Source organism: Emericellopsis cladophorae (genome assembly GCF_022114955.1).
Source record: "Emericellopsis cladophorae strain MUM 19.33 chromosome Unknown NODE_8_length_656085_cov_119_647849, whole genome shotgun sequence".
Classification (NCBI taxonomy): domain Eukaryota; kingdom Fungi; phylum Ascomycota; class Sordariomycetes; order Hypocreales; family Bionectriaceae; genus Emericellopsis; species Emericellopsis cladophorae.
Window position 1 is genome coordinate 433,399 of NW_026250933.1, and position 26,566 is coordinate 459,964.

Below are 26,566 nucleotides of genomic sequence, written 5' to 3' on the forward strand. Positions count from 1 at the left end.
GGACTTGGTCATGATGACAGCCGGCGCAAACTATCTGTGTCTGGGTGCTATGATCAAGACGTGCGTCATTATGCCGTGGGACGGCGAGGATGCTTGTCAGACACTCATCGAAAAGGCTTAGAGCAACATTAACACGGCGCTCAAGGACGTAAGTCTGTCCGTCCCACCATGCCTCCTGTACACTCCCACTGACCAGCGCAGGACATTCGCCAAGTCTTGACACAGCTCAACACCAAGATGGAGGGAAGGAGGACAGCGTTCTCGTCTACTCGGGCTACGCGCCGCTCTTCAACACGGACAACGAGGACTGCGCGGACACCGCCAAGCAAAACTGGACCAATTCTGCTCGCCCGAGTCGAGCGGAAAGTATCCCGATCCGGACCAGCCAGCTCTACTGTTCATCAAGTTCGACCCGTCGCTCCGACCGAGCGTTATTCACGATGAGACCAAGCGGTGGCGTGAGCTCGGCAATGGCAATGGCACTGCCGGGAGTGGCGAGGGTTCTGCCGACGCAGGTCTTCCCCATATTCATCATGATGCCACCGAGGACATGCAAGGCCACATTGTCGCATACCGAAACCACATGTGGGGCCGTCTTGGCCGCAGGCACCTCTACGACCCGCTGCTCTGGAAGTCGCCTGATCCGCGTGCCGAGATGCTGCATCGGCTAGACGCCCTGCCCTGATCCCACCGGGATGCCCTGGGGACAACGAACCCGGCCTACCCCTGGGCCTGGGTCTGCCCGACTCCTTCCTGAGCATCTTCCACCCGAACAAGCAGGGCCACGAGGCCATGACCGCCTATAGCCTGCAGAACCTCATGTACAAGCGCGCCGAGATACTCAAAGTGAACGATGGCCTCTGCGCTGCTGACAAGGACAAGTTCAAGTGCTGGCAGAAGCAAGGCCGCAAGGCCTTTGTCGAGTATGCCCGCGTCAACGAAAACTACAAGGACTTTTGCAACAAAAAACTCAAGGTCCCAGACAACACCATCAACTGGAAGAGGTCTGAGACGTATCACAAGGGCACTCCCGACGAGCACATGTTCGTCCTCGAACTGTCCGACGGCTCGTCCAAGTTCGACAAGGACCAGTGTCTCGACTCCTTTGACCGCAACATCAACAGCTGCGACCGCAACGACAGTGACAACCCGCTCAACTTCAAGTACGGCGGCTCCTGGACCCGCGGAAACTACAACTACCAGATCAACCCCAAGATGAACCGCAAGATGGTCCAGAGGCCCGGCACGTGTCGCGGGTGTTAGAGTTTGCTCTGCACGGGGTACCGCATCTACGACCGCGGCTGGGTGTCGTCCAACTGGGGCCAAGACACGCTGCTCAAGTCTATGCGCGACTGCGGCTCCGCCGTGACGGGCTGGTCGTTCAAGTACTGCCCGACCGGCTGCGGCGAGAACAACGAGTACGAGTGGAAGGCCGAGTACAGCCTGTCCGTGTACGGCGGCGTCGCCTGCATGAAGAACAACTGGGTGCCCCGCCAGAACGATGCCGAGTGGACCAGCGAGGGCACCTCGAAGCTCGGGTGTATCGGGGCGGCTTAAGATTTCGTTTGTGCTTGTGCTCGCGGGTGGAGAGTGGGTTGTATTCTGGGACGGTTTTGGCAACGGCTCTCTTTTTTGAGTCTATGTGTACAAAGGCATAAGCTGTGCCAAGGCGCAGAACAAAGTGTTTTGTTGCTGTAATGCTATGATGTTCATGCCGAAATCTCGCGATGTCGTTTTGGTGTATAAGTGGGACTGTCACGTGCGGCCGGAACTGAGTGGGGACAGCGCTTACTAAGGATAGCAATATGGATACTCTCCTCGCTTCTGAGTCCTGAGTCCTGACATGCCACCGTCTCTGCTCGGATATTCCCTCCTCCTGATGTAGCCCCCCGGCCGCATCCTCGTGCCTTTACACTCACTGCCCCTGGTCCTCACAACTCGCCTGCACACATGCACCTCGTAGACAGCTTGCACTGAGCGGCATAACAAGACTGCAGCTTGGATGACGTTGCATTGCGTGATTATATGGTGTTTCCTCCGCGAGATCATCTATGGACGCATTGGCCCTGCCAACGTGGTGGGAGCATTTGAAGTCACGCTAACTTCTCCGAACTCCACATACCGGCACATCTCTCCCCCACTAGGCCCGGTACTTACCTCCCATCGCCAAGCTTAAATTAATGTCTGCATGCTCATGCACGGAGATATTCCACAGGCCGACCGACGAGGAGACTCCTGTTTACCCAGGGAGCCTATGTGTCGCCTACCCCACAGGATTGTCGACAACCCGTGTTGGTGACAGGCGCGCCAGAGCACACGCATACCGATCTGAGTTGGGTCTCTTGGCAGTGATCGATACTGTCTGTACTTTCTTTCAACCGGCCGCTGAGAGTACACCCAGGGTCGCATCACTTTGATCAATCCGCGAGAGCGTTGGTTGAGGACGTTGCGTGGCAGCGCCAGGGCTACGGTCGACCTCACTACACCAACCTCAACTACCCGTTTCCCGTGAATCCGCCCAATATATCATATGTCAACCCCACGGACTCGTATTGGCGTGAGTTTGAGGTGCCTGAAGACTGGGCCGGCGAGCATATTCGTCTCCGCTACGAAGGCGTGGACAGCGCATTCCACGTCTGGGTAAACGGAGAGGAAGTCGGCTACAGCCAGGGCAGCCGCAATCCGAGCGAGTTTGATACTACCGAGTATCTCAGCGAGGGCGAAGCAAATACGCTTGCCACACGAGTTTGCCAGTGGTCGGACGGGTCGTACCTTGAGGATCAGGACCAGAGGTGACTTTCCGGTATCTTCAGGGACGTCTACCTCATCCCCTCTTCTGAATCGGCTGTCACAGATTACCACGTCGAGCCCCAAGTTGATGACTCGTTTGAGAGCGGCACATTTCACGCCAACGTGACTTTGCAGGGCAAGTCTGGAGAAATGACTGTCAAGCTCCTCTCCCCAAGGTGATACTTTGGACGAATGGGTCGGCTCGTCGGATGAGCACTATTCACACGAGGTGACTGATGAGAACTTCCTCCTTTATTCGGCTCAGACACCGCACCTGTACACGATTTTGATCACCTTCAACGGCAGAAGCATCAGCCAAAAAGTCGGTTTCCGACGGGTCGAAATTGTCGGAAGCACTTTCACGTCAATGGCCAGCCTATCATCCTATACGGCGTCAACCGCCATGAGCAGCATCACCTTTCTGGCCGCACCATTCCATACGAAGCCATGCGCGCCGATCTCATCAGGATGAAGCAATCTAATATCAATGCTATCCGCACTGGGAGCACGCCTACCTTGACCGCGCAGAGCAACTTGTCGCAAGATACAGAAACCATGCATCCGTCATCATCTGGTCGCTGGGGAATGAGTGCTACTATGGTCGCAAGCAGGCTGCCATGTACAAGTGGATTAAAGAGAGGGACCCTACCCGAATCGTGCACTACGAGCAGGATCGCAAGGCTGAATCGGCTGATATGTACAGCCAGATGTACTCGAGTCCTGACTTGGTTCGAGAGTACATCAAGAACCACACGCATAAGCCCTTGATCATGTGTGAGTATGCACACGCAATGGGCAACGGCCTTGGTGGTCTCCAGGAGTACGTCGAGCTCTATCGCTCTGAAGAACTCGTGCAAGGAGGGCTGGTTTGGGAGTGAAAAAACAATGGCCTATTGCACGAGCTAAACGGGATAGAATTCTATGCCTACGTGGTGACTTTGGCGATGAGCCCAACGACGGGGACTTTATCATGGATGGTCTTGTCCTGTCAGACCATAAGCCAACGCTTGCACTGGCTGAGTATGCCAAGGTCATCCAACCTGTCAGTGTGAACTTGACAGAAAACGCTGGGCAGATTACCATCACCAACTGCTACGAGTCTTCCGATCTAAGTCATCTACAGCCCCGGTGGCACATTGTCCGCGACAGTGAGGCGACAACCACTCAGGACCTCGACTTGCCGAGGGTGGCTCCTCGTGACAGCCGGACGATTGACCTGCCCGTGCGTAACAGCGACTCGACTGAGGAGTCGTGGCTTGTGGGTGAGTTCAGCCTCAAGGAGGCCATACCCTGGGCGCCAGCAGGCCATGTCGTTGCTTGGGATCAACTCTATCTCCCCGGACCCAAAGCACCAAAAGGCGTTCCGCTGGTCCCTCGTCACACGACACTGATGAATATCACACAAAACGGCCCAAATCTCAACGTCACCAACGGTGCTTCCACCTTTGGCTTTGATCTCCTACAGGGCAACGTCACCTGGAACCTCAACGGCACAGATCTCCTGCAACGCGGACTAGAGCTCTCCTTTTGTCGCGCCTTGACACAGAACGGTCTCGGAAGCGGCGGCGATTCCGTCCAGTGGGAGGAGGCGTGGGTTGGAACCATGGCGACGCACGTCCGCGATGTGACGTGGGAGACGTCTGGTGATCAGCTCACAGTACACTACCATGTTCGTGTCGCGCCGCAGGTTCTCGAGTGGGGTGTCGATGCCGACATCATCTACAACCTCACCGCGGGTTCTCCTATTCTCCACATCCGCGCCAGCGGTGACTTTCAAGGCGAAAATACACCAGAAGTCATCCCCCGCATCGGTCTCACGGCCATTCTGCCCGAGTCGTTTGACCAAGTCGCGTACTTTGGGCGCGGGTCCGGCGAGAACTACAAGGGTTCCAAGCAAGCCGCCCGCATGGGGACATACTCGTCCTCCGTGTCTGGTCTCTGGCAGTACTACGACTTTCCCCAGTAGAATGGGAACCGCGAGGACCTACGCTGGCTGTCCCTCACCGACGGCGAGCATACCATGCACATTCGGCGGACAGAGTCAGAGGAGGCGTTCAGTTTCACTGCGCGGCGGTTCATGCCGCATGAACTGAACGACGCGAGGCATCCGTATGAGCTGGAGGAATTGGATTTTACGGTGCTCCATCTCGATTATGACAATAATGGACTTGGGTCGGCGAGTGTGGGGCCAAGGCCATTTGAGAAGTATCGGTGCAACACAAAGGCTTTTGGCTTTGGGTTTGAGTTGCATTTGCAATAATCTAGGTTGAAATTTATATCTCCAAGATCTTGGTCACTGTCATTCGTACGAGCAAGGTACTACAAAAGCAGTGCATAGCTGGAGCTAGCAAGTGGATAGGGGTTCAATGTAAACAATGCCTGCGCAGCCCACACGGCTGGCTGGATTTCAAGGAAGCACATTGCCGCATCTCAATAAATTAATGATGATGTTCTCTTTTTTTATCCTCCAGTTGATCAATTACTATTACATACAGAGAACCTCGTGCATTCGGGTGGGCCTGCAACACAGCTATAGTGACATTATTCATCGAAAGACGGTACTCTCAGATTTGCAAAGACATCAAGTATTCTGCAGGGATCGTTGAACCCGCTTGGAAAATATCTTAAAAGAACTACGGGAGTAAATTTGAAGACGGGGCCACGTACGACTACCTACTCGGTACCTGGTAAGCATTTGGTGTCACGGCTTAGGGTAAGCATTCCACGCGCCAGTTTGGCACAGCCACCTCCGGGCGCGTAGCTTCTGTGCGATACCTGTCCTACCCACAGACCTCGCGATCTCACGACTGACGACGCCCACGACATTCACGACGACACGACTGCTCTTTCACGCTCGCCCGCGCATCGAAGCGCCGGATCAGCGACCACTCCCCCGTACAATGACCTGACCTTCTCACCACAATGGACGACTCGCCCGCCCCCAAGCTCGCCGAGCTCCTCCGGCACCCGGACGACCTCGACAAGATCCCGGCGCTCAAGATGGACTTTGCCCGAAAAAAGGGCGCTGTCGATGGCCAGCTTCGCAACGGCCTACGCGAGCAGCTCGAGCTCACACAATCGGGCATGAACGGGCTCGGTGACGGGCAGAAGACGGTGCAGGCCATCAAGGACGAGATGATGAAGATTGATCTCCTCTGCTCCGAGAGCCAGGAAATGATCAAGGACTTTGCGAGCATCAATCTCGTGTCGCAGGCGCACCGAAACTTTGGCGCCGTCGAGGCCATGCGGAAGAACCTCGAAACATTCAACGACCGGCTCAACGTCGTCGAGGCCATGCTGAGCGAGGACGACGAGGACAAGGAGAATATGCCGAACCTGCTGCCCTGCCACTACGAGCTCACACAGCTGCGCAACGTCCGAGACGATGCGATGGAGCAGATCAAGAGAGCGGACGATTCGAGCCTGGAGGCTACGCTGGAGGACTATTTCAAGCGGCTGGACGACACGATCGACTGGTTCGACGAGCATGTCGGCATGCTGGCGCTGAACCTCATCAACTTCGTCGTCAACGACAACAACGGTCTCGTTGTACGCTTCGCCGTCGTCATGGAAGCCGAGGAGAAGAGTGACCAGCGCGTACTGGCCCTGCAGGAGGCTCTCAAGGACCACAAGGAGATGGCCGTCCGGTTTCAGAGCATCACCGACGGCGCAAAGAAGGTGCGAGGGTACAAGGAAAAGTTCCTCGAGGCCATCCGGATCAGCGCCGAGTCCCAGTTCGACCAGGCGCGCGAGGATTTCCTCGAGGACCCCTCGCAGCTGGAGAAGTCCATGAAATGGTACTTTAACGATCTGAATGCCGTCAAGATCGGCATGACACCACTGACCCCCAAGAAATGGCGGGTCAGCAAGATGTACGCCGACATCTATCACAGGCTCATGCACGACTTTCTGGTCGGCATCGTGGATGACCCGGACACCAGCTCGGCGCACACTCTGGAGGTCATCGGCTTCCCGGAGAAATACTACAAGAAGATGGGCAAGCTAGGGTTCCGCGCCGAGGACCTGAAACCACACGTCATTGACAATCGCGAGGCAGAGCTGGTCCGCGACTTTAGGCAGCTCATCATCAAGTTCCTCGATGAGTGGATCGATCGCATCTTTGACCAGGAGCGACGCGACTTTGCCGATCGCAGTCTCAACGGACCAGAGGGCGGCTCCAACCTGGACCAGGACGAGTACGGGTATTTTCGCACAAAGAATCTCGCCCCGTTATGGCGCATGCTGCGCGAGCAGGTCGACACGGCCGTCAATTCGCAGCGCGCCGACGTCGTCGAGGGTGTCATTGATGCCATGCTCCTCCGCCTCCACGACAGGCAGCGGTCATGGCAGGAGATGCTCGAGACGGAAGCCGCGCGCTTCCAAGACGCCAACGAGACCGAGCTCGAAGGTTTCCAAGCACTGCAGGACTGGCTCGTGGCCACGGCCAACGATCAGATCGCCTGTATCGACGACAATGAGGAGGAGAACCGCCCTGCCTACCTCACCAGCTTCCGGCAATCGTTCGAGCCGCACGTCACGCCCGCCTATGCCGAGCGCGCCGCCACCGAGGTGGCCAACCTGCAAGGCGGCTACGTCGACCTGAGCACTTGGTGCATGACGCGCTTCGCCGTGCTCATCTTCGACGTGGACTTTCGGACGGTCATGCCCGACTTCTTCACGCCCAAGTGGTACACCTCCACCGCCATGAAGCAAATGGTGGTGACGTTTGAGGAGTACGTCAACGACTACCGCGCCGTGCTGCACCACTCGCTCGTCGACATCTTCATCGAGGCCCTCGCCGACGAGCTGCTGCTCCGGTACCTGGGCGCGGTGCGCAACAAGGGCGCCAAGTTCAGGCGCGTGGACCCCTTCCAGGACAAGCTCTTCAACGACATCTCGGTCGCCTTTGACTTCTTCAGCAACCTGCCTAGCCCCGACGTCGGATCCAACATTAAGCAAACGTGGCGCGTCACAGAGTCCTTTCTCCAGTTGCTGACCGCCGACAAGGATGGCGTGGCCGACGCCTTTCAAGACTTCAAGACGAAACATTGGGATCTGCAACTGAGCTGGGTGGAAGCCGTTTTGCGGAGCAGGGATGATTTCGAGCGAAGCATGCTCAACAGCGTCAAGGCCCGCGCGGCGCAGATCGACGTGCAAAGAGGTGGGCAGGAAACCATTATGAGCAGGGTCAAGTGATGCGGGCCCAGGGGCAACACCACCCCCGATTTTGTTTACATAGCGAAATGGAGACTTCACAAACACTATTCCGAGGTGTACTAGCAATGAATCATATCTTCCCAATTTCTGGCGTTCTAGGTACAGCATGAGATTATATACTACTTGCCTCGCGGCCTGCCATGCAGGCAAGGCAGGTCGCCTGTCATACACTGCTAAGGGAAAAATAGGAAAGAAACAAAGAAAGAGGGCAATGAATAAGAGAACGCTGCGCAATGCCATCTCCCTTTGAAGCTATCGAACAAAATGGCCCAAGTCTCTCGAGTCCGCGGTAAGAAAAGAAAGCAAAGGATCGTCGGTGTGTGGGGTGCTTATGCCTGAGAAGCGAGGTGGTTTGCCGCCTGGGACAGAGCGTGTTAGCATGGATTCGTGATTGAGTTCAGAGGACACAATAGGTCATACCTTCTCCAGGTTGTAGTCGAATTTCTCCAGCGCAGCCACTGCGTCCCCCCTGGGATAGCCGAGTCCCATGAGATCCTTCAGGATAGGGTCATCATGCTCACCGGCCTCCGTCAGCGCGCGACCAGGGCCAGCGGGCCTCTCGGGTGGTGCCAGCTCGTTCGTGCTGCTGTTTGTGTTGTTGGCGATTTGCGCGGGCTGGGCAGGAGGCGTGGTCGCTGCTGCTGTCGGCGAATCAAGCCCGGCAAAGATGGCGTCCCAGTCGTGTGTCTCGGCACCCTTTTGCATGTTCCCGTTCCCACTCGTCGGAGCAGGTCCTCCCGAGGTCGTGTTAGAGGAGATAAAGTCAAAGCTGCTTTCATTTCCAAAAGCAGTCGAATCACTCTTTGCCTGGCTTTGAGGTGGGCTGCTGTCGAACATGGGGTTGAAGTCATCGAGACCCGAGCGAGAGACATTGGCAAAGTCGTCATCTGCAGAGCCTTCCTTGGCATCCTCCAGACCCTCAAATTCATCGTCGTCATCAAATGCACCCTTGGCAGCGGGCACGGATGGCTGCGGCTGGGTTGCCGCAGCGCCAGCAGTGCCGAACATGTGATCGGCATCAGATTGGCTGGGTCCACTAGCTGGGAAGTTGCCGCCAGTGATTGTCGCGGGGGACGATGCTTGCTCGGGGCTAGACTGATTAGCACTGCTGGCCTATGTTTGCTGATAGATGCTCACCTCTTGCGCTCCGTGTTGGGCTCCTCCTGCTTCGTCTCTGGCAACGTCTGTTCGCCGAACTTTTGCGGGGGAGCAAAGTTGTCCTCAAATCCGCCCTTCTCACTCTCAGAGTCAGACTCGTCGTCATGCTCAAGCTCCGAGATAGGAGGGAACTCTGAGCCAAAGCCGGCCAGCTTGTTCTTGTTGCCATCAGGACTAGCCTTGTCCTGCGGCTTGTTGGAGGAGAATGCAGCAAAAGCACTGTCAAACTCCTCCTTTGCCTTGGCCTGGTCCTGATCCGCACTGCCGAAAGGATCCGACACACCCATGGGGTTTTCAGAGGCCTTGCTCTCCTCAGTCGGAGACGCTGGGTTGTGCTCTGTGGGGATCGGGGTCGCACTGGGCGTGTCTTTGTCGCCATTGTCGTCGCCTGGGAACGCGCCAGGGACGTCAACTGCGCTGGGAGTGTTACTGGATGCTTCCGGGAAAGGGGTCAGGCTCCCAGCCACCGATCCTTCGCCTCGAGATGCGGGAGGCGACACTTGGCGTGAGGAGGTGAGTGACTCGGAATGATCGGGCAAGGGCAGGAAGCTCGAGTTCATCTGGTGAGACTCGGGGGGCGCAGGAGGCTCAAAGGCCGAGGTTGCCTGGCGGCTCAGGACGGGCGAAGAAGCAGCAGGCGCTGGAGCCGAGCTAGCACTAGTAGTCGAGTTCCCAGTGTGCTGCTGCTTGAACGTCGTGGCAGGCGGAGGGGTGGCGCTGGACGCAGGGGCCTGCGAAGGGCCAAACACATCGTCAAAGCTAGTGTCGGTGTATGCTCTGGCAGGAGGCGAGGCAAAGGCACCCATGATGTCGGTGCTTGCTGTGCGCTTGAAGAAGGGGTTGTTGCCACTCGCGGTCGACAGTGCAGGACTGGCAACGCTGGCCTTGGGCGAAGCAGCGGAGCTTCCTGGAGCCTGACGTGGAGCTTCTTCAACGCCTCTGGACAAGTCATCGGCTTCAGCCTTGAGCTTGTTACGTTCGCCCTCGGTAGTCGACAGTTGTTTCTTGTTGATGGCAGCAAGACCCTTCTGCTGGCGGGCGTCCGACTTCAACTTGTCGATCTGAGGCTTGAGCTGGGCGATCTCAGCATTGACCACGCGGATGCGCTCCCTTAGCCTCGCGTTCTCCTGCTGATCAGCCTGCAGAGCGGCCGACACTTCCTGGTGCTGTGCTTGCGCATCCCGATAAGACCCGTCGAGTCGCATGCACTCTGACTGCAGCTTTTGGGTGTCTTCCCGTGACTTCTTGAGCTGCTCTTCCAAAAGGCGGGTCTGCTCGGCTTCCTTCTCGTAGAGAGTCCTCAACTGACTCAGTCGCTGCTCGAAGTTCTGCTTCTGGGAGTTGGTCTGGTTCAGCTCGGTCTGAGTCGTGGCTCTCTTGCCCTGCGTGTCCTGGGTTTGCTTTGCAAGTGAGCTGATCTGGTTCGACAGGTTTGCCAGTTCAGTGCTATCCCCTGTGATCTTCTTGCTCTCGTCGTCATCGTCGCCGCCCAGCAGGTCATCGCCGCCAATCGGTTGCGAAGTCGCGGAATTACCAGAAGGCTGATGTGTGAGACCCCGGCCAAAGGAGGAGTTTGGGATAAATGCAGGCGGGAAAGTGCTGTGGTTGGCGCCCGTAGTTGTAGTCCGGATGGGTGACGAAGGCCCTGCGGAGCCCGCACCGCCAGCGAAAGGATCGGCGTTGGATCCGTCAGTAGTCTGGGGGGCTGCCGGTGGGGGAGGACTGGAGGGACTCGACTGGAGGCCGAAGAGGTCGTCGAGGGCTGACTTTGGCGGCTGCGGCAGAGGCGCCACCGGCGGAGGGCTAAAAGCGGACGAGGGAGCGGTTTGAGGACGCTGTTGACGCAAGCTTGGTGGTACCAAGCTCGCAGGAAGGGTCGCAGGTAGCTGGTTGGTACGGTTACCACGTTGTTGTCTGATCAAAAACATGGCCACCGCGAACTCGTCACGATTCAGGTGTCCGGAAGATCTGATATCCGAAAGATCCCAGATCTGGGCTAATGCTTCCTCGCCAAGGTTGGACTGACTGAAGAAAGGCACTGCCTCCTCTCCAGTGATGTACCCCTTGTTTCCTTTGTCCAGATCCGCAAAGATCTGGTCGAACTTGACCTTATCTCCTTGGGTCACCAACCAATCTCCTCCTGTTGTTTGCGCGGTGATGGGCGGTCGGCCGAGCGGGCTGCTAGCCCTGGGCTGGGCATGGCCGCTCATCTGACGTGGAATAGCAGAGATTCCAGTGGTTGTCGGTGACTGTCTGGGCGCTGCGGTAGCGGGCCCGCGGCGCGTGGCAGCTTCGTACAGTGGCGCAGGAAGGACGTTTGGCAGAGCACGGAGCGCGCCCGTCTTCATCGAGGTCAGGAGATGCATGGCAATGACAAATTCGGTCTGCACCAGGGCTCCGCGTTGCTCCGTGTCCGCCAGCATCCAGATCCTGCCCAGGACCTCGTTAGGCAGACCGCTCTTCTCGAAAATCTGCTTGGCTTGGTCCCCCGCCAGTGTACCGTTCACCAGCGGCTGGCGCTCGAACACGCTTCCATATTGATAGACCTTCTCGGGGGTCAACGGCGGAATGCGGATGGCGCCACCGCTTGTCTGTGCCTGGATGGGAGCAGCGGGCGCGGTGGGCGAGCCCATGGGGGGGTTTGTGTCGATGCCATCGAAGCGCGGAAGAGGACCTTGTTGAAATGCACCTTCTGTGGTCGGCTCGCGACCAGCTTGGGCGTGGCCGATCAATCTTAGCACGATGCCGAAGCCCGCTGGCGTCAAGAATCCGCGGTTCTCTTTGTCGGCAATCTGCCAGATCTACAACACGATTAGCTCGCGCCGGCGAAACCAAATCGCACTACCCACCTCGCCAAGGATGCGAGAATCAAGCCTAGTCTTCTCGAAGAATTTGACGGCAACTTCGCCCGTGACGACGCCTGCATTACCAGTATCTGCTTGTCGGAATAGCTGCCCATAGAGCCGTTTCTCGTCGGGCGTGAGGTTAAGGTGTGCCGCGACTATCGTCTGTCAGAAACCGCTCCTCTATGATTCGTAGTTATACTCACGCGACTCGACACCCTGCTCTGTCGCCATGGTGGCCGAGAGGCTTGGGACAGGTCAGACAGGTTGGATATTCGTGCCTAGTGGTATCGGATGCTCGGAGCCTGTGCAGGCAGTTTATGTGACGATACGTCCGCACGCTAAAGCTGTGGCGTGGCGCGACAGTCCGGATAGAGGTGACGCAAGTTGCCAGCTCGTAGTCGATCAGTTATCAGCACCTGTCGGGCGGCAAGTCAGGTTGTTGGAGGTGGATGAGGCGGCTCAGGATCACGCATCAGGTTGGGAGGCTGGGCGGGCTGGTGGTTGGCTGGTGGCAGCCTGCGGGGTACTTGTGGTTGGGTGTAGCTGCCTCCAAATTCGGGGTACCCAACAAGACAGACGCGTTGGCATTACGACCGTCAATCTCCACATCACAATGTTGCTGGCATTGAGACGTGAAAACCCCCAAGCTTGGCAGAGTATGACTCTGAGTAGCAGAGGGGGAAAAAACTGTTTGTTGACACGTACATGAATATACGTCTGACCTAAGATAAATCAGGCGCAACCGTTTCATTCACATAGCGCGTGAAGTGATCGTACGGTACTACGCATGTAGGTAAGCAGGACAGGTGAGGTCGCCAGCTAGACGTCGTGACCCTTGGCACTTTCGTGCGGCACAGTAACATTGCAACCTTGCGCATGGACGCAGACGTTTCCTCCTTCTCTTCAACCACCGTGACTGAACCCCCCGAGCGGAAGCCCGCACTGCCATCTGCGAAAAAATCATCACCCGGGACCGGGCATCGTGGAGGCAACTGTCCCCTGTCATGACCATCGCCGACGACGATACCAAGGACTACTGTACCAACCGCTGGCGTGGTCAGAGTGTGCAGGCTTGATGCGAGCAATGCCCGGGACATCATGCTATCAGCTCCTGTTCGCTAACTACGCGATTGTCGGCGGTGGGCTTGCCCTCCTCGTAGCAAAGAGCCTTGGAGGTAGGCTTCCTCTGGTTCTGCCCAGCTAAGTTAGAAGTTCGATCTGGGCTAGCTCATTGATTAAGCCCAAAAAGGCCCTACTTAATGTCGTAGGAATAAGTAGATGAAGAGCATTTGCACTTGAACACAGAGAAATAACAGGCTTGCGCAGTATTGACGGGTCACAATGGATGCAGAGCTCTGTGTTTCATGAGTTCCAGAATCGCAAAATCTAAACTGTATCTGCGTATCATGGAGTTGACTGTCTAAAAAGTGCGATGCCTCGCTATTAGTGCAGATTTTTGTACCTGATCAAGGAAATTGCCCATGATACTCCGTAGCTTCCATGGAAATGCGAAAGGCTGTCGAAAAGCGAAGGACACCTCTGCTGACGCGTTCTGCATGACAGCCTCTCTGGTCCGGGTCTCGAGGATCTGCTGCACGCTGGGATCAATTCCGAGAGCTACAATTGTGACCAGAGCTAGCGCGGACATGATAATGTTTCGTCTCCCAGAGCTCGGGGAGCACGAAGGCTCCCCAGGATTCATGGCTGCACTGGTCAATGAGGTCGATGTGGCTGAGACGCTGCGGCCTCGTGAAGTGCCGCCATTTGAGCTGGGTGATACACGAGACGACGGGGACCATGAGCGATGTTTTGGTGACGGTGGAGATGATGGGCAGGAGGGTGTTCGGCTCGATGGCCAAGGTCCAGGAGGCGCGCGATGCCTGGTCGACCAAGGCGAGAAACAAGACGAGGAGGCCACGGGCGACGATGCTCACGCAGGAGGCTCCGATCTTCCACCGCCACCACGGCCACCATTCCTGAGGCTTCGTGGTCCGCTCTGGCGAGCTGTCTGTGCTTTCATGGTCCCCCAGGAGGGACGCGGCAGCACCACTCTGACTCCGGCGGTCGACGCGAGGAGTTGAAGGGACTGGGTTGCAGAGAAACCTCTGCGGCGCAGGGGAGGCAGTCGAGTACAGGCGGTAGCGGGTGGGTCGTGGCGATTGTCTCAAGACACGATTGAACGGCGAAGGCTTAGGTTAGAGTAGAGGCCTTCTAAGCAAGTACATGTCCTCATATTTATGTGGCGGGTTTCTGCGGCTCTGCGGTGGTTACGGAGTACTACTGTAGTTGTAACTTATCCGAACATGGATGCACATATGTAGTACGTACTTGGACGCAATCGGACAGCAAAACCTACAAAGTCACATCAGCCCACGTAGCTCCCTGTGCTCGGTTTAAGAACACTTGCCAACAACCCGTAAGGCAGTCGCTGAACGCGAGCAGAGAAAAACTTACTTGACGAAGCTTCTATATGGCTCAAGATCTCGCCACACTATATAAGTATGAGTCCTTGAAAGGCGAAGACGCCGGAATTCGGAAGATGCGGATAAGGAGATGTTGGGTTAGTCGTTGAAGCGAGGCTGTATCTGAGTGTTCTGCGAGCCGTTGAGATGGTTGATTTCTTGTGTTCACCGCAGGAGTGTCTTGTGCCAGTACAGACGATTACGGGTCTTATAATAGACTGCTACTACGACAGCACCAAAGCCACCTAATAAAATCGCCGTGTTCCATGACTTCACTTTGAGGCTATTGAACACAGATGCGCGGTTGGCCCGTCGTTACATGGCCCAATGCTGGTTGCTGCGATCTGTCCTTTTATTGCTCCTAGCTGAGGCATTGGACAGGCCAAGGCTACCGGCGCTGTATGTAAAACTCATTGTGCAGTTAGTATGGAGTACATATCATCTGCATCTGAGGGGATTTATAACGTCATTTTCGATCATCTGCAGGCCGTCCTACCTATGTGCACCAACTAGATTAGTTTAAAAAGGTGCGTGGGCAATGCCTCACTGACATCGGTGCCAGTCTCCGTGGGTCTACACATGTCCGCGTCCACATCCCCAGCCCCGTAAGTGAAGCATTCCGGGTGGTCAAACCGTGACTCGCCTCAACCTCCGTACGTTGAATTCCTCATTTTGGACATGATAGAAACAGCCAGCTTGCACCAATTTGCTCGCGGCCGGTCTTGAGTGTCGGATCGCAACCGATCTCCTTCAGAAATGGCGGAACCGGGCCGCCATGAGGTCGCCGAACTTCAAGCTCCACACTGTAAGCCGCTTGTTGCGTCACTTGCCACACCCCTCCCTTATGCCTCGAAGATGGCAGGTGGCATTCGTGATGAATTATCGTCACCTCGGAACCGTCGCCTCGGATTCAATCAATGTTCCGGGCTCCCTGTCCTCATGAATTCCCATCTTAGTCTGGCGAAAAAAACCGCCTAGAAGTGGCCTTCTGCTGGCTAGTTCGCAAGGTGCCGCCTGGGTGTATTTCCCACTACTAGCGTGCCGCCAGCCAACCACAATCTTTGTCTTGGCAGCTGTGGGCGCAATGTGACCACCCACGCAGCAAGGACCCATCTGCACTCCGAAGGGGGCCTTTGCGTTTGACGGTCGTCGCCCCTCGCCGTTATCAGGTGATTCAGAAAGCCGCGCAAAAGCAGTCTGAATCCTCCCCGCCTTGTTCTAACGGTCAACAATCATCTCGACTCGCAAGCCGGCACCATTCTCCCACGACGCCCACCCCAAACAATTGTTACCATGTCCAACACGGTGACAATGTCCAGCATGACGGCCGTTGATGTCGCTTCGAAACCAACTGCTTTTGGTGCTCGATCCCGTGAAGTCGGTCGGTTTGATCGATTGGTGCAAGCTCTCAAGGACGCTCTTGGCCCCTCGTCGGGTCTGACCTCGGACGATATCGATGTAAACTACTTGTCGGACCTAATGCGAGATTATGACAGCTCCGATCGTGAGTGGTCTAGGTATGCCTTTGGCGATTCCAGCCGCGGCTACACTAGGAACCTTGTTGACGAAGGAAACGGGAAAAGCAACCTGGTAGGCATTCTGCTTCGCTTGGATATGATCCACAAGGTCAATGACTAACCCAAGACGCCATAGCTTGTTCTCGTATGGTCCCCGGGTAAGGGCAGCCCAATCCATGATCATGGCAATGCTCATTGCCTCATGAAAATCTTGCGCGGCAACCTCACGGAGACTCGGTACGAGTTTCCAGAAGTTGCCCAGGGTGATGGCCCAATGAAGGTCATCACCAAGAAGACATACAAGGAGAACCAAGTGGCGTATATGGCAGACGAACTCGGCCTCCATCGCGTGACCAACGAAGGTAGCGACTTCGCTGTCTCTCTTCATTGTAAGCATCTGGTAACCCGATATACTCGTATCTAGGGCTGACGTCTGCAGTGTACACGCCTCCGAATGTGGCTAGAGGCGGATGTCACATCTTCGACGAGAAGACCGGTCGACGAAGCCATGTTGCGAGCTGCCAGTATTTCTCGGCGTATGGTCGTCTGTTGAAGGAATCTCTTTGAAGGCCCTGGGCACCTCATGATGAGTGTAATGACAGCGTTTGTCATTTTGTTTCTTGGGACCAAATCTGCACTCCAGGCGAGGAGGAAATGGCCATGTTTGTCGGTCGGCCTGCGAACCCCGAGGGCCGCACCGCAAAGGGGGGTTATACAAGTAGTCCTGATTAGACCAGCATAATTTGAAGCGTTGCTTTGCGAACAATGGTGCGAGTCTTTAACGAGAATGAGAAGATGTAATTAGGTGGGAAAAGAGGAGGTGACGAGTGGTGGTGCTGTTCTTTCACTTCATCCTGTAGCTCTTGCCTCAATTGTTCCGACAGCCGCGCTCTCGATTGCGTGATCGCGGCATTGCCTCTCTGCGTCGGCCAGGTTGTGGCTGCGCGGGCTGTCTGGCGTCAGATAAACCATGATGAGTCATCAGCTGTGAACTCTAAGCAACTGCAGTTCTGGCATGAATACTTCTGAATTGGTGCTTTTCCATTTCATTAATTAGATAGTTGTTGAGCAGCTATGCTGGCGAAAACAACAAGTCTGTGGTTCAATTATTCAGGCACCTCTTGAGCGATAGTTCCGGGTTGCATCCATGCCCTTCTCTCTGGTGTGCGCTGCTTCATCATCGACTGTCAGGCACAACGTCAACTGCAACCCAGGTGTACCGTGTAATAAGAAACGCCAATCCATCACAGTACTGGATATCCCCATTGACAGATTCTTTCATAATCAGGACCCGGTCTCATTACCCGAGGCGGCCGTTCGTCGTGACGTCGCTTTGTTCAGTGGAAGGCCCTGTACACATTAGCGCGACTCAGTTATTAGGCCCTGAAAATACCCCCGGGTCGTGTTGGCGCTTCTGATCTACAAACGCGTCACCACAACCGCGTCTGAGCTGATACAATTGTGAGCCAATTTTAACCTTCGACTGGGATACGCTCAGCAGGATCAATCGCTTCGGCTGTGACGCGAACTCGGTGTTGCTACTTCGGCATCACTCTCCAAACTCAACTGGATGTCCTGTGCTTAATCCTTTGATGAAACTTATTAACCAATACCGCACTCAGCATGTCTCAACTTCGAAAGAGGAGCTGGCGCGACGTGGTCGACCTCACCGGCGAGGACAGTGACCACGAGCCCCCCTCACAGGCAAGAAGACTTTACTACGCGACATCCACATCGACCCCGACGCCTACACAAACCTTCGAGCCGGACTCTGTGGACTTGACTCAGGAAGATGATGGACCAATTAGAGAGCTGTACGGGACATTGGGTACATTTCTCCTTAAATCTAAATACTCAGTGAATCTCTTTGCTGATGAAGACTAGACGGAAAGATCGTTGGTATAAGATATTATAACGGTCGCGTGTCTCCGGGCGAACTTATTTCGTGCATCAGAGAACCACACAACAAGGTACGGCCAGGGCTCACGTATTAACACGTATCTGCTGACCAATGTGCAGTTCGACAGCAACGCAATTCGCATTGACAATGTGATGGGACAGCAAGTTGGTCATCTACCCAGGAAGTTAGTGACGAAGCTCGCTCCCTATGTCGTAGGTCCGACGAAGACTGGATCTCACTGGGCTTGTCTGACGTGCGTAGGACCGCGGTGACTTGGTGATAGAGGGTCAGCTGACAGGCGAGAAGGAGTTCTACGACTGTCCAGTCAAGCTCTCCTTCTATGGACCAAGTGATGCCACACAAAGAGCCACCATCGAAGCCAATTTGAAGAAGGACAATCTCGTGAAAGCAACACAGCTCAAGCAGACTAAGAAGGATGCTGAAGCTCGGAGGCGCATTCAAGATTTGCGGAACGGAGGGTCAACGGCTGGCGTAGGGGAAGCCGTCGTCATCGAGGACGAGCCAACTGTTACACTTGAGAGCCTACTCAGCAACAGCGAGGCCGTGAACTTTAGGGCAGATAAGGATGCGATCAAAACCTTGGCTCTTAGCGAGCAACAGCTCGCACAGATGCCTCAGGCGGCACAGCCTCCTCAGCTGTCCGCGACATTACTACCATACCAACTGCAAGCGCTGGCGTGGATGATGGCAAAGGAGCATCCTTCGCTTCCCAATACCGACAAGGATGATGCAGTGCAGCTCTGGAGACGGCACCCGAACAAGACTTTGTATTGGAACATTGCGACCGACTTCTACACGAAAACGCCACCACAGCTCCTTTCTGGCGGTATACTTGCCGATGACATGGGTCTCGGCAAAACTCTCGAGACGATCAGCCTTATTCTTACAGGAGGTCCAGGCTCGACACTGATTGTCGCCCCTGTGAGTGTGATGAGCAACTGGGAGCAGCAAATACAGAGGCATGTCCGTCAGGAGAACCAACCTTCGACTATAATCTACCACGGCGGCAAGAAGCTAACCGCCGAGGAACTGTTGGAATATGACGTTGTCATCACAAGCTATGGGAAGCTCACGTCAGACAGTATCTTGACATCAGACAAGGTGGAGTGGCGGCGCGTGGTTCTCGATGAAGGCCACACGATTCGAAACTCGAAGACAAAGGTGGCCATGGCCGCTTGCAAACTTCAGGCCAAGTCACGCTGGGTCCTCACGGGCACACCAATCATCAACCACGTGAAGGATCTTCAATCTTTGGTCAGGTTCCTTGGCATTAGGGGTGGCATCGAGCAACCACACATCTTCAACAGCGTGATAACACGCCGGCTGGGAGACAGTGACCGTGTAGGCGAGGCGCTCCTGCAGAACCTCATGCAGGACTTATGCTTAAGGCGCCGAAAGGACATGAAGTTTGTCGACCTCAAGCTACCTGAGAAGAAGGAGTTTGTACAGCGCATTCCATTTTACCCAGAGGAGAAGCAGAAGTACGATGCGCTACTAGCAGAAGCCAAAGGCGCTTTGGAGCAGTTTCAAGCCAGGAAGAGTGTCCAGACAGGTGGTCGCTTCACCAATGTGCTTGAACGTCTATTGCGACTCCGCCAAGTGTACGCTTTTCCTGGCAACTGTATAATTTTACTTGCTTGATCCGGCAGTGGACTAACTTCTCTAATAGTTGCAACCATTGGACCCTGTGCAAGTCTCGCGTGGAGGATCTTATGCGTCTGCTGGAAGACGAGGACGTTGTCGAACTGACGCCGAAGAACACTGCACTGCTCCAAGAAGCTCTCAGACTCTACATTGAGTCGCAAGAAGACTGCGCCATCTGCTACGATACTCCTGTTGCACCAGTCATCACACACTGCAAGCACGTCTTCTGCCGCGGATGCATAACGCGCGCAATTCAGATCCAACACAAGTGCCCCATGTGTCGCAACCAGCTAGAAGAAGATCACCTCCTCGAACCGGCCCCGGAAGAAGGCGAGGCCGATGTCAACTTCGACGGCGAGACGCAGAGCTCCAAGACTGAAGCAATCACCCAGATCATCAAGGCGGTTACGAACAAGCGCGGTTCCAAAGCCATCGTCTTCTCACAGTGGACGAGCTTCCTGACCGTCGTGCAAGCCCAGCTTGAAGCAAAGGGGATCAAGTTCACCAGGATTGATGGTAGCATGAACGTTGCCAAACGCGATCAAGCCATCGCTGCGCTAGACAACGACGACGAGACACGAGTCATGCTCGCAAGTCTGTCAGTCTGCAGCGTGGGACTAAACCTGGTGTCTGCGGATACTGTTATTCTTTCTGATAGCTGTGAGGTCCCTCCCTTTCCATCTGACATTCCCACATTCACTAACACAACTAGGGTGGGCGCCTGCAATCGAGGACCAGGCTATTGACCGCGTGCATCGACTAGGGCAAACGCGCGAGACGACAGTCTTCCGTCTTGTGATGGAAGGATCGGTGGAGGACCGAGTACTGGACATTCAGCGCGACAAGAGGGAGATTGTCAGCAAGGCTTTCCATGAGAAAGGAGAGAACAAGAAGGCTAAGGAGACGCGCCTGGCTGACCTGCAGAAACTCCTGAGTTGAGCACGCCACTCGTGTGCTCCATGTAATATCATCGTCAAACGGCGTCGGCGTATCCGACCTTGGTTGTGCTGTGGATTATTCGGGGGCGCGAGGGCTTAATAAGGGTGTTAGGAACGAACATAGCAAGCACGGCATGCCAAGGGCATAGAGCTGGAGCGAAGTACTTATATTTTTTTACTTCTTCGTTTAAATTTTGAAAGATTTTTTTTGTTTCAATGGGGGGGAACCCATATCTATGAGCCTACTGCAACCATTTTGCGTAAGCCCACCGGAGTCTGTTCAATGCCTTGGCCTGCACGTCGATACCCTTCATCTTCTCAAGGTCTGATAGATCCTCAAGAAAGTCCCGTCTGATGTCATGTGGCATGAGTTTACCGGCAAGGCTCCTCAGCACATGCACTTCGCACAGCAAGAGGCCGTGATCCTTGTAAGACAAGATGTTGCTGTTCTCCGTGGGCCGGGCTTCGGACAATACGCGGTCAATGTTGCGCATAACCCGGACGGCTCGCGTAGATTTCTTGGTTTTGCGTTGGCCTGAGCGGCTTCCAAAGACGTTGCGCAGATATTGGAAGACTCCAATCGAGACGAGAACACCTGGTGTAAGCCCCACGAAGCCAAAGACCAGCTCTTGACTCTTCAGCAAAGCGTCGATGCCAGTCATTGCGACCTCCAGGTCGACTTTAGTCTTCTGTACTTGGATCAGCAGCGAGCGAACCAGGTCACCGCGCACAGCACCCATGAAGGGGCTCCTGAGATCCTGCTCGAAAGCCTTCAGCACGGGCGTTACATCTCCCTGGGCAACCTTTGTCCGAATCGCTGAAATTTGCTCTTGGGTGAGTGATGACGTGTTGACATCAGCAAAGTGAGGTTTATCAGTGGCAAAGTCCACTACCATCCTCTCCAAGCTCTCACGATCAGCCCTAAGGCTGTCTCGGCTCATGATGGCGATCTCGCTGCTCTTGTCGTGGCGGATTGTCTGGATGACCTTTGTCGTCGGCTCTACAACCCAATTGAACCAAAAGTCACGGACGGTCACGCCAAAGTCGGCTATCCAGTTCAAGATCTCAGCTTTGCGATTGACGAGAATCCGGAGGATCGTAGTTGAAGAGACCATGGCAGCAACGCCAGGAAGCCAGTATCGGACAAGGGGCGAAGGACGGCCGCTGTGTTTGACCAGCAATGACATCTGTCGTTGGTGCTGCGGCAGAACTTGATCGATGATATGCAGCAGACGCCGACCTAGGACGGCTGGGCGCCTGGGCTCGTTGGCGTCTTCGGCATGGATCGACAGTTCCGTGTCGCTTTCCACGCCGAGGAACACCTTTTCCTCAAAGTCGGTAATGCTCGTGCCTGTATTGGAGACCTCCTTAAGCACCATATCCAGCAGGGCCACACTACGCTCCACCGTTCCCTTGAGGTCATTGGCGTCAAAGACGTTGATCTTGTCGTCGTCCTGGCTAAACTGCAAGCCCTCGGACATGAGCACACCCAGACCGCAGGCGGTTATTTCGCGCAACTTCTTCAACTGAGCCTGCTTGCGCCTCGCTTCAGTTCGACAGAAGGCGACAGGCGACAGGGCTTTGCGCTGGATGTTAGAGAAGGAACGCTCGCGGATGCTGTCGCTGACGATGCCGTAGAATTGCCTCCATTGTTGGGTCAGGCCCTCATGCGCTGAGTTGATAAGATGTCCTGCCGAATCGGTAGCAGATGCTGTCCGTATCCTGGCCATGCTCTCATGGTAGATGTCCATTGACCATGCACCGAAGCGCCAAGGTGATGTCTGGATTGCGTACAGACTGCTGTATGTATATGAGTTGAGCACATCGTCCCAGTACCAAATATCGTCGTTCAAGGGAATGATCCGATCCAGCAACGTGTTGAGAACCACTCCATGCAGCTGGACAGCTGCCTTGCTCACAAGAAGCCACTCGACCTCATCCTCATATAAGCTTTTAGAAGTGACGTAGTCTCGAGGCTTGCCAACTTCAGGGATCTCGGATTCGAGCAGCAATTCCCGGATATGGGTTGCGCTGAGAAGTGGGCGAGACGAGTTTGTCGTGCTGAGCGATTGAGAAATCAGCAACAGCCTGTCCAGGCGTCGCGCTGCCGCACGGTCTGTTATCGCAAACCCATGCTGGGTATGCTCCTCGGAATTTGAGCTTTCTGCCTCGGACGGTTCTTCGGATAGGACGGGAAAGCGATCCAAGTATGCGTCTAGACGGCGAACCTGGCTATAGATGAGTGTCAGCGTGTGTTTGTATGCCTGGCCCAATGACATCAGGGACCATGATCAGCAGAACTTACTCCGTGACGAGAGACATGGCATCTGGAGATGGGCCGACTCGGGACAACAAGAACCGGGCGAACGATGGGACCAGAAACCGGACTGAATGTTCCCGGGGTACTGTCGACTGCTTCGCACCGGATTGCTGACGCGGAGGGATAGCGAGGTCAGGCGGCAAGCTGATAAGTCGACAGATGGCCCTGACAATGGCACCACGCCCTCATCAAACTTCGAAAAAAGTCGGATGAGCTCGGGTGGAGATTTGCCGGCGTCCAGATCACACCTGCAGCTGCTGGACTGTGCTACGATTTGACAAGATGGGCTGTTGGATGGTGGGGAGGAAGCGCAGCAATCAACAAAACAAAGAATTTAGCTGGGAAACCGAAATGACGTTTACGGATGTTGTTTAGCGTGACGAACCGTGTTCCTCTGTGTGGATCTCACTAAAGTGAAGATGGCAAATCATTGAGATCGAGCTCTCAGCTTTCTCGATCGGCGTTCGGAAGACTGTGGCTTGTCTGGCCTCGGGTGTGCCATGTGGCGGTGCACCCACCGTTAAGGTAGGTGGTTGGTGCCGACAGTGATACGAATACGACGGGTCGGCAACTGCGCAGCGCCCGGCTGCACAACTTTCCGAGCGATGGAAATCTGATCATGGGATCTGGGCTTGCATATTTCGTACACAGCACTGGCTGGCGCTAGTACCGATCGGTTGCCGTTCAACATATCAGGCCATGTCTCATTTGACGGTCCCGCCAAGCAGGGGTCGCGTCCCCATAATCTTTTTTGCCGCCCCTTCTCCTGATCATTGAAAGATGTTAAGTTGATAAAATAAGTCTTCGCGTCGCTACCTTTCCTCCACTTCCCTCACACAACAGTGGTATTGGGTCCGACAGCACTTCCTTCGCTAGGACTTTTTCCTCTTCCCTTCGTTGTATCTTGCTGCCGTCCCAGCCATGGATTTCGTGTGAGTAACCGCGTCGACGGCGCCTTTGTCCATCCCGCAATGCTAACTTGCGCCTTTGCAGCAACGCCACGGCCAGTACTTTCAACCAGACTCAGGACTACTTCGGTGTCCTTGAGGAGGTGTCCAAGTACAATGTCCACCTCAACTATTTCGAGAAGCTTTGGGCTGTATGTTCCCTCCGACTCGTCCGATCGACTACGAATAGATACTGATGGTATTGGCAGGCTTGGTACATGTACATGCAGAACGACACGTTGGCGACCGGTATCATGAGCTTCTTGATGCACGAGATCGTCTACTTTGGCCGCTGCATCCCCTTCATGATCATGGACAAGATCCCCTACTTCCACCAGTACAAGATCCAGCCCCAGAAGATGCCCACTCTGAAGGAGCAGTGGGACTGCGCTGCCATCGTCCTCATCAGCCACTTCACCGCCGAGCTTCCTCAGATCTGGTTCTTTCACCCCATCGCGACCTACTTCGGAATTGACTACGGTGTACCTTTCCCATCGCTCCTCAAGATGGCCGTCACGATCAGCGTTCTCTTCGTCATGGAGGATACCTGGCACTACTGGTTCCACCGCTGCCTGCACTACGGTCCCCTGTACAAGGCAATCCACAAGATGCATCACACCTACTCTGCTCCTTTCGGTCTCGCCGCCGAGTACGCATCGCCCATCGAGACCATGCTTCTCGGTCTCGGAGTCGTTGGGTCCCCCGTCCTGTACCTCAAGATCACCGGCGATCTACACCTCTTGACCATGTACGTTTGGATCACGCTCCGTTTGTTCCAGGCTATCGATGCGCACTCGGGCTACGACTTCCCCTGGAGCTTGCGCCATTTCCTCCCTGTCTGGGCTGGCGCCGACCACCACGATGAGCATCACGAGAGGTTCATTGGCAACTACGCCTCCAGCTTCCGCTGGTGGGACTACATGCTGGACACCGAGGCTGGTCCTGAGGCACACAGGAAGCGTCGCGAGAAGAAGCTCGCCAAGCTCAGGTCTCAGAAGGCCCAGTAAATGCTTGGTCGGACTGCCGCGGCGTTGCCGACAGATAAAGATGAGAGCAAATCGCTACTGATGAGAAGCACGCTCACTCGTAAAGAAGGATAGACCTGCGGGTAATCAGACCTGCTCAGCAAATGCAGCATGGGTGGCGTTAGGTGTAGCGTGGAAACCTGCCGGTTGTAAATACGCGGGTACTATCATGGGAACTATACATTTTAATTAATACTCAAATCCTTCCTCGAAACACTCCGCACTGGCGCCCTAGCTGGGCCCTTTTGTGTGAGAGATGACGCCCACCGGGACCGCAACTACGTACACTCCTGCGTAGTATCAGTGGTCAGCCCATCCCAACGCGCCTCATTCATTTCTTCGGGATACAGCAGTCCCCTGCCGATGTTGTCGCCTTGTCCGCGACGTCCCTGATCTCGCAGCTGGGGGGCTCGGGGGCCAGCTCTCCAAGCTCGGCAGCAATGGCGTCACACTTGGTAGCGAGGTCCAAGTCTTTGTCTGACAGACCTTTGGGGTTATGGGTTGTCCATCTGATAAACGTCGTGTTGTACACCTGTTGGTCGTCAGCGGACTTGTGTACGGGACCGGAACCGTGGTCCTTACGTTGGACCACTCGGGGTGGTGGTTTTTGATCTTGCACTGTAGCGAAACCGCAGTCATAAAATCCTACCGGATTTCAGCTTTGCCAAAGGCAATTAGTCGGATGTTCATTAACATACCCACGTCTTTGAAAACGTCTTGAACTTGAAGCTCCTCTCCAATGCCTCGCCTTCCTTTGCGAGCGTCCAATGTTTTGATAGTAAGGCATTGAGAGCAGGCGTTGCGGTAGCCTCATTTGTGCCATCGGAGAAGCGAGCCTTGGTGGCCATTGTGCGTCGCGCAATACGTCCAAGTATGGGCTTCCTTGTTTGCACAAAGGATCGAAAGATCACCGGTGGCATCTTGTGAGTTGTCAAGGGTAAAAGCGCTCCTTGAATATCTGTACGGTGGGGGAATTTGTATGTGGTGGTGCTGGGATCCCGATCGCGAACAACTGTTAATAATGCTATCGTGACTCTGCCAACCAAGAGTATAAACTATGCGCAATGCATAAGTTCGAAACTGCTGCCATTATTATCCATATTCCGTTGCTTGTTTTCTATCACAGTACGTTTTCTTGTCTGGGATGACCGACACGTCAGAGTCCCGGGTAGTCAGACTCAGACGGGTGACATCGGACGCGCCGTATCAATCCCGATCCGGCGTGTCCCAAGAGGATTGCCAGTGATATGCGCGATTTCACTTGGGATCAGTTCATCATACATTTCCTTGTATCACTGTACAAGAATGCGGGCTTATACGGTGGTCGGTGGTTAAGCAACGTCAGAACGATAGCCGTTGCGCTACTCGAATGTGCGCACGGGCTTCGAGGGGCTGGGACCTCGGCATGCGCATGGCCTCGATCGCTGTCTCCAAGAGTTATTAATCACACATGACAGGGATTGCAAAGATCCAATTTGCTTTCTGGGAGTCCGGGACAGTTGGAAGTTCTGTCACCTGTGAACAATGCTGCCATCGGCCCAACCAGTTTGAATGGCTCCTGCCTTGCATCCATCGTAGCCGCGACAGCCGCGTCACAAGGCGCGCGCACGGATAACTAATAGACCCGGAGGCTCTGTCCAGGCGACAACACTATCAAATTCCAGCTCCCACGAGCTTGCAGATTGGTTCGAACATCGCGGCATTGTTTGTTTGCATCCCTCAAATAAGGACCTTTGGCAAATGCACGATTTCTCTGCTCAGATAAGCGCAAGGAGGGCTGC

General features: G+C 55.1%; 9 protein-coding genes across 9 annotated transcripts; 5 read left to right on the forward strand and 4 right to left on the reverse strand.

The window, feature by feature from the left end:
* Positions 1 to 13: 13 nt before the first annotated feature.
* J7T54_004400 (Beta-galactosidase-like protein) lies at positions 14 to 4,756 on the forward strand (the record flags this gene model as incomplete). The annotated part of the gene is made up of 8 exons (XM_051504314.1): positions 14 to 75; positions 215 to 405; positions 656 to 1,249; positions 1,328 to 1,540; positions 2,402 to 2,756; positions 2,814 to 2,966; positions 3,341 to 3,610; positions 3,706 to 4,756. The coding sequence occupies 8 exons, from the start codon at positions 14 to 16 to the stop codon at positions 4,754 to 4,756; spliced, it is 2,889 nt and encodes a 962-aa protein (XP_051364229.1).
* Positions 4,757 to 5,712: 956 nt separating this feature from the next.
* On the forward strand, positions 5,713 to 7,986 carry J7T54_004401 (Exocyst complex component-like protein; the record flags this gene model as incomplete). Its single annotated transcript, XM_051504315.1, has 1 exon — positions 5,713 to 7,986. The coding sequence occupies one exon, from the start codon at positions 5,713 to 5,715 to the stop codon at positions 7,984 to 7,986; it is 2,274 nt and encodes a 757-aa protein (XP_051364230.1).
* Positions 7,987 to 8,336: 350 nt separating this feature from the next.
* On the reverse strand, positions 8,337 to 12,242 carry J7T54_004402 (putative calcium-binding protein; the record flags this gene model as incomplete). Its single annotated transcript, XM_051504316.1, has 5 exons — positions 8,337 to 8,366; positions 8,428 to 9,097; positions 9,145 to 11,966; positions 12,015 to 12,166; positions 12,215 to 12,242. The coding sequence occupies 5 exons, from the start codon at positions 12,240 to 12,242 to the stop codon at positions 8,337 to 8,339; spliced, it is 3,702 nt and encodes a 1,233-aa protein (XP_051364231.1).
* Positions 12,243 to 13,107: 865 nt separating this feature from the next.
* J7T54_004403 (uncharacterized protein) lies at positions 13,108 to 14,244 on the reverse strand (the record flags this gene model as incomplete). The annotated part of the gene is made up of 3 exons (XM_051504317.1): positions 13,108 to 13,203; positions 13,658 to 14,097; positions 14,235 to 14,244. The coding sequence occupies 3 exons, from the start codon at positions 14,242 to 14,244 to the stop codon at positions 13,108 to 13,110; spliced, it is 546 nt and encodes a 181-aa protein (XP_051364232.1).
* A 1,522-nt stretch (positions 14,245 to 15,766) lies between these two features.
* J7T54_004404 (Cysteine dioxygenase-like protein) lies at positions 15,767 to 16,557 on the forward strand (the record flags this gene model as incomplete). The annotated part of the gene is made up of 3 exons (XM_051504318.1): positions 15,767 to 16,063; positions 16,127 to 16,379; positions 16,430 to 16,557. The coding sequence occupies 3 exons, from the start codon at positions 15,767 to 15,769 to the stop codon at positions 16,555 to 16,557; spliced, it is 678 nt and encodes a 225-aa protein (XP_051364233.1).
* Positions 16,558 to 17,613: 1,056 nt separating this feature from the next.
* On the forward strand, positions 17,614 to 20,494 carry J7T54_004405 (uncharacterized protein; the record flags this gene model as incomplete). Its single annotated transcript, XM_051504320.1, has 4 exons — positions 17,614 to 17,818; positions 18,174 to 19,512; positions 19,581 to 20,149; positions 20,268 to 20,494. 4 exons carry the CDS (start codon positions 17,614 to 17,616, stop codon positions 20,492 to 20,494), a joined length of 2,340 nt encoding a protein of 779 aa, XP_051364234.1.
* A 241-nt stretch (positions 20,495 to 20,735) lies between these two features.
* On the reverse strand, positions 20,736 to 22,815 carry J7T54_004406 (uncharacterized protein; the record flags this gene model as incomplete). The annotated part of the gene is made up of 2 exons (XM_051504321.1): positions 20,736 to 22,725; positions 22,799 to 22,815. The coding sequence occupies 2 exons, from the start codon at positions 22,813 to 22,815 to the stop codon at positions 20,736 to 20,738; spliced, it is 2,007 nt and encodes a 668-aa protein (XP_051364235.1).
* A 919-nt stretch (positions 22,816 to 23,734) lies between these two features.
* On the forward strand, positions 23,735 to 24,767 carry J7T54_004407 (Methylsterol monooxygenase; the record flags this gene model as incomplete). Its single annotated transcript, XM_051504322.1, has 3 exons — positions 23,735 to 23,745; positions 23,807 to 23,912; positions 23,970 to 24,767. 3 exons carry the CDS (start codon positions 23,735 to 23,737, stop codon positions 24,765 to 24,767), a joined length of 915 nt encoding a protein of 304 aa, XP_051364236.1.
* A 349-nt stretch (positions 24,768 to 25,116) lies between these two features.
* Positions 25,117 to 25,633, reverse strand: J7T54_004408 (Pterin-4-alpha-carbinolamine dehydratase-like protein; the record flags this gene model as incomplete). The annotated part of the gene is made up of 3 exons (XM_051504323.1): positions 25,117 to 25,317; positions 25,368 to 25,403; positions 25,484 to 25,633. The coding sequence occupies 3 exons, from the start codon at positions 25,631 to 25,633 to the stop codon at positions 25,117 to 25,119; spliced, it is 387 nt and encodes a 128-aa protein (XP_051364237.1).
* Between the last annotated feature and the right edge of the window lie 933 nt (positions 25,634 to 26,566).